The following is an 11,058-nucleotide window of genomic DNA, read 5'->3' on the forward strand; positions in this document are numbered from 1 at the left end:
AAATAAATTATTGTTTCAAACTTATAACGAATAGGATTTGAACTCTAAACTTATTGCGTGCAGGCTAAACACTTCAACCATGCATCGTTTCATTTCCAAACGCAAGCTTTAAGATTTGAATATGAAGCATTTAGGAAACTGAAGTAGAAGAAAGTAATAATTGAAGAGAGAAAAAAGTAACATTAAAAAGGGTAGATAAAGCCTGCATTTTTGCTCATCCTTGAGCCTCTTCTCCAAAATAAGTCATAAATAAGTTTTACATGAAAAAATAATTACTAAAAGAACAATTCTTCTTATAAAGTAAAAGTGTAATTTCAATATCATGAAAGTTTGACATTTTACATGTGGGTGATTCCTTGGAATGGAGCCAATTGATATACAATGATGGGACTTCTGACTTTATGTTTTGAATCATCCCAAACAAGTGAAGCTGATGCCATAGGATTGGCGCCAAGAGGATCACCATTCACCTCTACCTTAAAGGATAGACGTTGTCCCCGTCTGCTAAATAAGAGAGTTTCTGGTGTGACATTGATCTTAAGCCCACTTGGGACATTGACCATTGCTTTGTAGACTGAAGTTGTTGCACCAACATTGGTCACTGTGCGATAGAACACGGCATGGATCGGGTCGGATCCATTGTTAACTTGGACTTGCATCGATGGGTAGTTGAGACCATCATAGCCTTGGCCGGCAGGTATGGCGAAGCAGTTGTTATATTGACCACCAGTCACAATTCCCAAGGCAGCACCGTCTATGTGATCTTTACAGAGAAATTGGGCGTATGACAATTGGTCCATGTCATACACTAGGCCTGGGTGAACAGCATGTCTTGGATCAAATAGACCCGAACCGTAGGCAAATTCTGCGTCCTCATTCAACCTTGGGTCCATCATCTTTGCTGGAAATGAGAAAGAAAAACGGTTAAAGATATGGTATAGGCACCTTTGAATCTTCAGATATAATGGGCTATCTGGGTTAGCAACTTCCAAGGTTAGGCACATCTAGAGCAGTTACGATCATGGGTTGTATTCAATCCATCTTGTACATCTCACTTGGAAACCATAAGAATGTTAAAGCGGGGGGCCATACATAGATAGCTCCATCAAGTGAGATGTGCAGTTGCGATGGAATATAACATCATATCAAATAGCATGACAACTGCCCTCGTTGCAACTATTTGTAAGCACCTGCCATGGTTTTTTTTTTTTCCCCTTATATTGGCAAAAATAGGCACCTACCATGTTGAGAATTGAGTATTCATTTCAATGGAGAGAGCAGAGACATTTTGCAGATTATTTTTATGAATTGCAATATAGAACTATTGGCATGTTATTTGGCGAATCTCTAATTATATTTTTGTTTGCAAAAGGCAAATCAACGGATTTCCAAATTCACACATTTACAAACCGAAGCGAAAACAGAGAACAACACTACTATTTTGATGCAATCTACCAACTATAGAATTCTTTGAGTGAAGTAAAGGATCAAACTTACGAAACCACAAAGACAGATCTATACATCTACAATCAGATACTAGTGTGTATTTTATTTGTTTTAAGGCATCATTGTCAATGCAAAGCAAATATTATAGAGGAAAAATATCAAATAAAACAAAATAGAAAACAAATTTACCTGTGGTCATGAGAGCAGACTTGATTGCAGCAGGAGACCAACGAGGGTGGAAAGACTTGACGTATGCAGCCGCACCACTCACATGAGGACATGACATTGAAGTTCCAGACATTATATTATAGTTAACCATTCGTTTGTCATCCTTCTTCCCAGTCATTGAAGATAATGGTGTATATGCGGCCAGAATATCTAGCCCAGGGGCAGTGATATCAGGCTGTAATCAAGGGTATGGTTATTAGATCAAGCAACAATGATTAGCACTATCCGATCATTTAGAGGACAGAAGGGGATGCATGGCATCCAGTCATTGGGCAGAGTACCTACTCAGCCAATGACCCGATTTGCTCTCCCTTTTAAGCATGTAAAATTCTGCATTACCTTGAGGATTCTTGGTGAGAGTGTATTCGGGCCACGAGATGAGAAAGATGCAATTTGTGGAATGCTCACATTAACTGTATAAGACTTGTATATAACTGCATAAGGCGACCTTCAAGAAAAATAGAGGAAAAAATCAATTTTAATGGATGATGTTTGGAACAATCTTTGTGCAACAAGTATATACGTGATGTAATATAGCAATTCATAGAGCTTTGGAGAATAATTAAGATGGCAAAATCAGGATTTTGGAAGGCCTGTTGGCTTCAGTCTCCCATTGCAGACAACATTGTCAAGAGTTGGCAGTCTTATTGATGTGGCCAAATATCGTGGGTGGGCTTTAATTAGAGTTCCAGATATGACTACTCCATTGCTTAACTTTATATTGACATCGAATTGCTTCCCAAATACGAATTCAGGTTATATTCAAGGATGGGTTTGTGTCACAAATAACCCTATCCTCCTCTGGAATTAGCTAGATGAACAAGGTTAGGGGCCCAACCGAGAAGGAAGGAGTTGTAGGCTGACAGAGAAGGATCGTCACCTACGATACACGCCACCGCGCAACAACAACAACAACAACAACTACGCAATTGCGCAAAAAGGGAGTGAAGATGATTGTATAGTGGTGGTCAATGCATGGAAGCCTCTCACTTCAAGGTTTCATTATAACTGTTACCCATGTCAGGAATTTAAGTGAGGAGATCGAGTTTCAATTTACTTACCTAGTGGAATTGATGTAATCATTTATTGTCATTGATTTGTTGGTATCCACTAAAACTGTTGGTAGAGCAAAAGGGAAAGCTGTGTCTTGGCTTTTGTAACTCTGAAAGATGATTCCAGCCCCTCCAATGTCCCTAACACTGGAGTCAAGGTCTCCTTTTACCAAATCACAAAGAACAATCTTCCCTTTCACCTTGTTGGGATCTAGAGTCTGATCACAAAAACTGCAAACAAATTGTTAAGCAATCATGAGTACAAGCTATAATCCTATTGCAGACATTTTATAGGGTGCGAATCTTCAACCCACTTTTGAAAAATATTTTTTGACAAATATAACCGTACGGATCGGATCTCTATGGTCAAAAACCTAAGGATTGCCTCTTGTAGCGAATTCTTTTAAGAAGTACGTGAGATTTTATATATATATATATACATATATATATATATATATATATATATACACTACACGCGCAAACGAACCCCAAGAATTTCTAAAAATTATCTTGAACTTTCCCGAGGAACGCAAAGACTATACAAGTATGCAGTTGTTCTTACGTTGGATATGGCCCGTAGCCACCTGAACTGCTTCCTGCCTGGGCTCCAGTGATGAGTGGGTAATATTTCTTATTCGGGGAATAAGTATTTAATGATATGCCCTGTCATTTTAAAAAGAAGAACCAAATTAACAAACTTAATATATAAGCTAAAACAAGCGACCTAGCTAGAAAAAAAGATTGTGAAGAAAATTTTTAGTGAAGAGCCAAAGGTATACTGTAATCTGCATGCCATTGCCCAGTGCAAGTTTGGTTCTGAACTGCCGATCAATGGAACTCGCCGCCACCGTAAGGATCCATGGTGACACATTCTCCACCATGCCAGGGTCAGGGCCATCGTTCCCGGCCGACGCCACCGTGATAATTCCCTTACTCATGGCATGAAACGACCCGATCGATATTGCATCCTTGAGGTATCCATTGTTCATGCCGCCTATGGAGATTGAGATCACATCAACACCATCGGCGATGGCATCGTCGAAGGCAGAAAGAATGTCGATGTTGGAGCAGCCAGTGTCTTCCCAGCATACCTTGTATGCAGCAAGGCGAGCTGCAGGGACTGCACCCCGCGCAGTGTTATTAGCAAGCCCATACATGCTTGCGTTTGGAACTTGGACACTAGCTGCAGTTGATGCTGTGTGGGTGTCATGACCCTTAGTGTCAACTGTAGATAGTATATCAGAGGGTTGAAGTTGCGTGAAGGGTCCGTCTATTCTATAATAGTTGGCTCCGATGAGTTTGCTGTGTCAATTTAATTATTGAAGGTTGGGAGTGTAAATCTTTGATTGAATCAGAGAGAGAGAGAGAGAGAGAGAGCATACTTGTTACACCCACTAAAATGCTCAGATCTTTCACATGTGCCCTTCCATTTAGCAGGAGGAGGTCCAAGATCCTTGTCGTCAAAGCTCTGTGAATGGGGGCTGATACCTATGTTTATATGAGGAAAGATGGCATCATTTTCTTGAAAAGAATCAATTTTATGAAAAGAAGAAGAAGAAGAGCTCCTTCAAAATAAAATGAAATAAAAAGAGCAACAAATGTGACTGGGTCAAGTTGGCTAGAAAACCAAGGAACAACTTATTCATATCTAATCAAACCATTGCTTATATTCATAATACCCTTTAATGCAAAGCAGGTTATATGTTCCCCCCCCGATGATTCACTGAATCCCACGTCTGTGTTCGGGGCTTTGAATGAGCACCACGTATACAAGCACATGGGGCTCGTATTCCCGTGTATGTTGACATAACTTTGCATCGGACTCTGGTGTTGTTGCAAAGACTTAAGTACCCTTTATTGCTATTCTTCTCATAAAGTGATGGTTTGAGAAAATGACAAAAATGCTTTTCATTCAAAAAAGAAAAAATAAATAGTTCAAAAAAAGGACAAACATGTCCTCCATCCAGAAAGTCGAGGATGATGTTGACTCTTCAAAGTCTTCTTCTTTTTCTGTTCAAAAAAAGGACAAACATGTTTTCTTCTTCTTTCTTCGTAAAACACTGTAAAACCCTTTCTCTCTCTAGACACTACATCAAGGGAAACAAAGAGTTCTTCCTGGAGAAGGCCATGAACATCAACCCTCTCACTCTCTCTCCCTTCTCTCTCTACTTCTGTGCACATCCAACAAACGATCCTACATTGCTGCATCGTCATCTTCTTCTTCTTCCTTCTTCGTAAAACACTGTAAAACCCTCTCTCTCTGTAGAGAAGAAATCAAGAGAGGTAAAGGGTTCCTCCTGGAGAAGGCCATGAACACCAACCCTCTCACTCTCTCTCCCTTCTCTCTCTACTTGTGTGCCTGATTTAGAGTTTTTGCCCTTACAGGAGGGGGGTCCGGGGGCTCCCCTCCGGACCAAAATTTTTTTGGGCCTTCTAACAATGATTTGTAGTATTATCGGGCTTTCCTACAGCAATTTGTAGCATTTGTAGTGTCTTCCGTAAATCGCGAAACGCTATAGCGATTTGTAGTGTCTTCCGCAAATCGCTATAGCGATTTGTAGTGTCTTCCGCAAATCACTATAGCGATTTGTAGTGTCTTCCGCAAATTAGGACCAACTTGTCAGAGTCATATCTCCCTAACCGGAGGTCATATTCCAAATCCGCGATTTGTAGTGTCTTCCGCAAATCGCTATAGCGATTTATAGTGTCTTCCGCAAATCGCTATAGCGATTTGTAGTGTCTTCCGCAAATTAGGAAAGCCCGATAATACTACAAATGCTACAAATTGCTGTAGGAAAGCCCGATAATACGACAAATCATTGTTGGAAGGCCCAAAAAAAATTTGGTCTGGAGGGCGCTGCCCCCCGAGCCCCCCGCCAGGGGCGGCCCCCCCTGGACCCCCGCCTGTAAGGGCAAAAACTCTAAATCAGGCACACAAGTAGAGATAGAATGGAGAGAGAGTGAGAGGGTTGGTGTTCATGGCCTTCTCCAGGAGGAACCCTTTACCTCTCTTGATTTCTTCTCTACAGAGAGAGAGGGTTTTACAGTGTTTTACGAAGAAGGAAGAAGAAGAAGATGACGATGCAGCAATGTAGGATCGTTTGTTGGATGTGCACAGAAGTAGAGAGAGAAGGGAGAGAGAGTGAGAGGGTTGATGTTCATGGCCTTCTCCAGGAAGAACTCTTTGTTTCCCTTGATTTCTTCTCTAGAGAGAGAAAGGGTTTTACAGTGTTTTACGGAGAAAGAAGAAGAAAACATGTTTGTCCTTTTTTTGAACAGAAAAAGAAGAAGACTTTGAAGAGTCAACATCATCCTCGACTTTCTGGATGGAGGACATGTTTGTCCTTTTTTTGAACTATTTGTTTTTTCTTTTTTGAATGAAAGGCATTTTTGTCATTTTCTCAAACCATCACTTTATGAGAAGAATAGCAATAAAGGGTACTTAAGTCTTTGCAACAACACCAGAGTCCGATGCAAAGTTATGTCAACATACACGGGAATATGAGCCCGATGTGCTTGTATACGTAGTGCTCATTCAAAGCCCCGAACACAGACGTGGGATTCAGTGAATCATCGGGGGCGAACATACACAACCCTCTCCCTTTAATGCTTACCTGTGTCCAAAACTCCAATGATGACATCACTTTCAAACTTGAGCTGCCTTTTTACATTCAAAGGGAAGCCGACGAAATCCCACGATCTTGTGGTGTGAAGCTTGTGATAGGAATTAGGAAATACTGATGTCACGCCTTCAGTTTCTGCACATTATTAAGTAATAGTATATTAAACAAGCTAAACTATTGGAAAAATTGATTGTGTATACAATAGTCAATGTACTTGTGTTTCATACTAACCAGCTAAACTTTTTGCTTCCTCCGGTGAGAGTTTTGCAGCGAATGCATTGAAACTTCGCTTGTAACTGTAGACCATTGTCTCTCTTGCAATGTCATGGCTGCCAAAATGAATTTCATGAAATTAAAGCAAATTGCTCATCACATGCTCAAGGAATGCCAATAATTAATTGTGAACGAGTGGAAACTTTTTGGATAGTATACACATTTATGATTTAGTATCAATAACAAATAAATTTTCGAAACTTAAGTTTGATAGGAAAACTCATTCATTTGAGATACTACTGCTACCATTTTGATGTAGGATTGGTTGGAAAACATCATGTGGCACCAGCCATGATTGTTTGGGAAAGCTAGGTTTATATATATATATATATATATATATATATATATATATATATATAGAGAGAGAGAGAGAGAGAGAGAGAGAGAGAGTGCTAAATGAAGCATGTTATATGGGTTGTATGAATTTTTTTTGTTTTATTTTAAAAGTTTGATCATACAGATGAGATCTGTGTGCCTGGTATTATACGGATCAAGGCATGTAGTGTTTGGTTTCAAGACATGGTTGGTTTTTATAATGTTTGAAAAATTGATGGCCAAAAATCATAAATCTTCAAGACTCCAAATATATATCATGATAGACTGCACCTGTCGATGGATTTAGAGAGGGAGAGAGAGAAAGGAGAACATTCACCATTCAACATTACCAAAATACATCCAACAGAATATTGGATGGGAGAGAAACAAAAGAGAAACAGAGAGAGAGAGAGAGAGACCTGCCGGTTTGTCATAGTTTCTAAGACCTTCTCATAGGCTTATCTATCCAAATTAACTTTTGCTAGCGACATTGTTGTTTATCTTGTGAATCATGTGAATTTTAGCATAATAGTACTATAGCAGGTGATGAGATATCACTTGCTGCAACAGAGGATAGAGAATAGAAAAAACACAGTTACAGTCCACTGATCCCAATACACCTGCTACAAAAAACATTAGCAGATGCAGAAAACATAGATAAGCAACCACATTAGACTACACTAGAGTCAAACTATGAGTCCATACAACTTCCATTTGACTGCAGATCATCCAGCTGATTGAAAAAACACAGTTACAGCCCACTGAGCCAATCCCTTGTATATATAGGAGTTGTTTGCACACTTTTGTTCTCATTGCTTTTACTAAGCATCTCTTCAATAAAAGCTTTATTTTTTATATTTTGTTCTCTTGTATTAGCCCTTGTAGGCTTCTTGTATTGTCCTTAAAGGACTCGTGGTTGAGCACATAGTGAATCTGCTATTGTATGCCTTTAGTGGCTCTTGTCTTTTCATCTTCCACTTCTTTCATTACATCATAAGAAAGAGAGGTTGTGCCATACCGTTTCCAAGGCCTTTAAAATGCAACCTATAGAAAAGTTGTCCTGAGTAAATATGCTGTAAGCTAACATCAACCATGTAACAATTGATTGCTTTTTGTTTGAAACTCACCAAACATAAAGAGGAATAAGGTTCACACACGTCTAGCTGGCTGAAAGACTCATTAAAAGCCCATCTTTTTAACATGAAATGTTGTCATGAAACTTATCGAACTGCATGTATAACCTTGGAGTAGTAAAACCAATCACTATAGAGATTGAAAATTTGTATAGAAACTCCCTTACAAACAAGCTACAATAGTAACAGGATTGATCAAAATAATATGAATCACAAAGCAAGATAGAAGTTGCATTAGTGCATGCTGAGAACCGATAATGAAGATCCCAGAGCTATGACAAACTGCATCAGCACCTTCATTTTTAGTAATTTAAATATATACGAGGAGCAATTCCATTTTCAGCAATAACCTTGTTGAGCACATGCTTAAATCAGCTGAACTAGTGAGGATTAAAAGAACTGCCACCATCATGAAGACCATAAAGCTGCAAAAAAAGCTACACAAGCAAGAATGTAGATTATGCAACAGAGAATAATAATGTAATTGAGACGACTCTGACTGTTATATGTGAAATTTATACAAAACAACATCAAACAAGTTATCTGATGCCAAATGAAATTAGAATTATATAAAATAAAAGTTCATTTTCTAAATCACATCGTTCTAAATCTTTGAAGAAACTCAAAAAGGATGAGAGAAGTGTGTCAATCCTCCCAAAATAAAAACAAAATAAAACCCCAATATCTATGTCACACGGACTCGGCTAAGGAGGCACCGCACCCGAGTCGACACGCCCCAACACAGGTGCGGCTTCGGACACGGCCCGGACTCGGTCAATGCCAATTCGAACTCGGCCAACGAGTCAAGGCCGAGTTTGTCCATGTTTTGCACTCGATCAACATTGATCGAGTCTATTTTTGTCCATTCTTTAGGACAAAAATTTATAAAAACTAAAAAAAATATATCTTTTATATATTTTTATATATACTTCTGTCTTTAGAGAGAAAGACTGTGCAGAGCACAGTCTTTACCCAAACTGCGCAGAGCACAGTCTATACCAGACTGTGTATATATATATATACTTTTACAAAAGATAAAGCCCCCAACATTAAGAAAAGAAAAAAAAAATACTTTTATAAAAAAGTTGCAAGGTTTTCCTTCATTCGATGCAGCCCATTTAGTTTTTTCTTTCCCTCTGCCCTCGTCTCTCTCTAACTAAACCTGTCTTCTAACTCCCAACCTACCCAACCCCTCTCTCTAAAAAATAACAGAAAGAGAGTTCAAAGTTGAAAAAGTCAGGGTTTTTGTTTGTGTTTTTCTTATTGAATGCATTTTCCTTTTTGTTCTCCTCTGATGGTTCATTTTACTTGATGATGTGAGGATCATTGATTTTTTGCTCCCTTTAATTTTGGGGTTTGTGGGTTTGGCTTAGTATTAGAAAAAAATGCATCACATGTAGGGATCAAACAAGGTCTTCACCCTCGCCTTGTCTTAAAATTCTGCCATCCATCCCCGCACAACTTTTAATTTTAACAATTATCCTCACCTCCATCCCCTGTCCAAACAAGCCGAGGTGGGGTGGGACCCCATTTCCCCTTGGTCCACCACCATTCCTAAAGAAGGAGAGAAAGTTTTACTAATAGGGATCCGTGATTGGGTGGGTGGGGAGGCAAGGCGGGGCAGGAGAAAGCGCAAGTCCAACCCCACCTCCACCCCTGCATACATTTTTGTTTTAACCTCCATCCTCGTTTCATGTTCTACATACCCGGTCCAAGGTGGGGCCCCATTTTTCCCCGATTCATTGTCATTCCTAATCACATTATAACCCCACCTTGAGCTTCAGATGGGGTTTGACCAGCCACTTCCAAACTAGTTGAAATATATTTGGCTAATATTAAGCTAAGGCACATAGAAAATGAAACGATTAATCACAAAAACCCAAATGATGGAAAGGAACAAAAATAACAAATTTGTGAGGGTGGGCCTACAAAAAGTGTTTCTTCAAACTACGAGAGAGAGAGAGAGAGAGAGAGAGAGAGAGAGAATGTGGTGGGTAGGCATGGAAGTTGTAAAAGCAGCTTAGAAATCAATGGTCCCCACCTCTCCTCTCAAAAGAAAGCATAAGAGATTTGTTAAATAAAAAAAAAACACAAAGATAAGTTTCTTACCTTATTTTTTCCTTATGCTCTCTCAATTACCTTTTTTAGCCTAGCCAAACCCACAAACCCCAAATTCGAGAAAATAAAAAAAAATCAATGATCCTCACATCAACAAGAAAAAAATGGACCATCAGAGGAAGACGAAAAGGGAAATGCATTCAACAAGAAAAACATACAAAGAAAATAAACCAACCTTTTCAACTTCGAACTCTCTTTCTGTTATTTTTTAGAGAGAGGGGGAAGCTGGGATGAGGTGAAACGGTTTCAGCTAGAGATAGATGGGTCATAGGGAAGAAACTGAATGGACTACATCGAATGAAGAAAAACCCTACAATTTTTTTAGAAAAGTACTTTTTTTACAATGTTGGCACCCTTTTTTCTGTGGGGTCCACTTGGAATGCCAAGTAATGTTGTTGTCGAAATAAACACCCAAGACTAATCTCCATGTAACTTTGAATCCAATGTTCACCAGCCTAATTAGTTTCTCATATACCTTACTTTCATTAGAAGTATATACATATATATATGAAAATTAGAATATGTTTTCCAGCAACTGATTTTAACCAACAACCATCCGATTTACAGATCAAACAACTTCTATCTTTCTCCTTCCCTACCTTCCCCTTTTCTCTCCCACCACTTCCACCACTATGCCACTAGCCTTCTCCCTAATGACCATCGTCACCCAACAAGGTCCACTAGTTTCCTCCCTATCACCTTCAGCCTCTATTAAAGTTGATTTTCTTCCCACCACCAACAACATTCATCTTGGTCAGTCTCCTCTCCACCTGCCGCAGTGTCTATCCAGGCCAGTTTCCTCCCCACCACCGGCTAGTCTCTCTCTCTCTCTCTCTCAATCTCTCTTTCTCTAGAAAGTGACGACCATCA

The 11,058-nt window shown here is 39.3% G+C and overlaps 1 protein-coding gene across 1 annotated transcript; it reads right to left on the reverse strand.

Moving 5' to 3' along the window:
* Positions 1-338: 338 nt before the first annotated feature.
* LOC149842975 (subtilisin-like protease SBT4.14) lies at positions 339-10,849 on the reverse strand. Its single transcript, XM_090000794.1, has 11 exons — positions 10,788-10,849; positions 7,537-7,557; positions 6,581-6,678; positions 6,341-6,484; positions 4,109-4,214; positions 3,506-4,028; positions 3,289-3,389; positions 2,736-2,957; positions 2,014-2,122; positions 1,636-1,849; positions 339-901 (listed from the first exon to the last, which is right to left on the reverse strand). The coding sequence occupies exons 1-11, from the start codon at positions 10,847-10,849 to the stop codon at positions 339-341; spliced, it is 2,163 nt and encodes a 720-aa protein (XP_089856920.1).
* Between the last annotated feature and the right edge of the window lie 209 nt (positions 10,850-11,058).

Source organism: Nuphar pumila, chromosome 3 (assembly GCF_984573655.1).
Source record: "Nuphar pumila chromosome 3, dmNupPumi1.hap1.1, whole genome shotgun sequence".
NCBI lineage: Eukaryota > Viridiplantae > Streptophyta > Magnoliopsida > Nymphaeales > Nymphaeaceae > Nuphar > Nuphar pumila.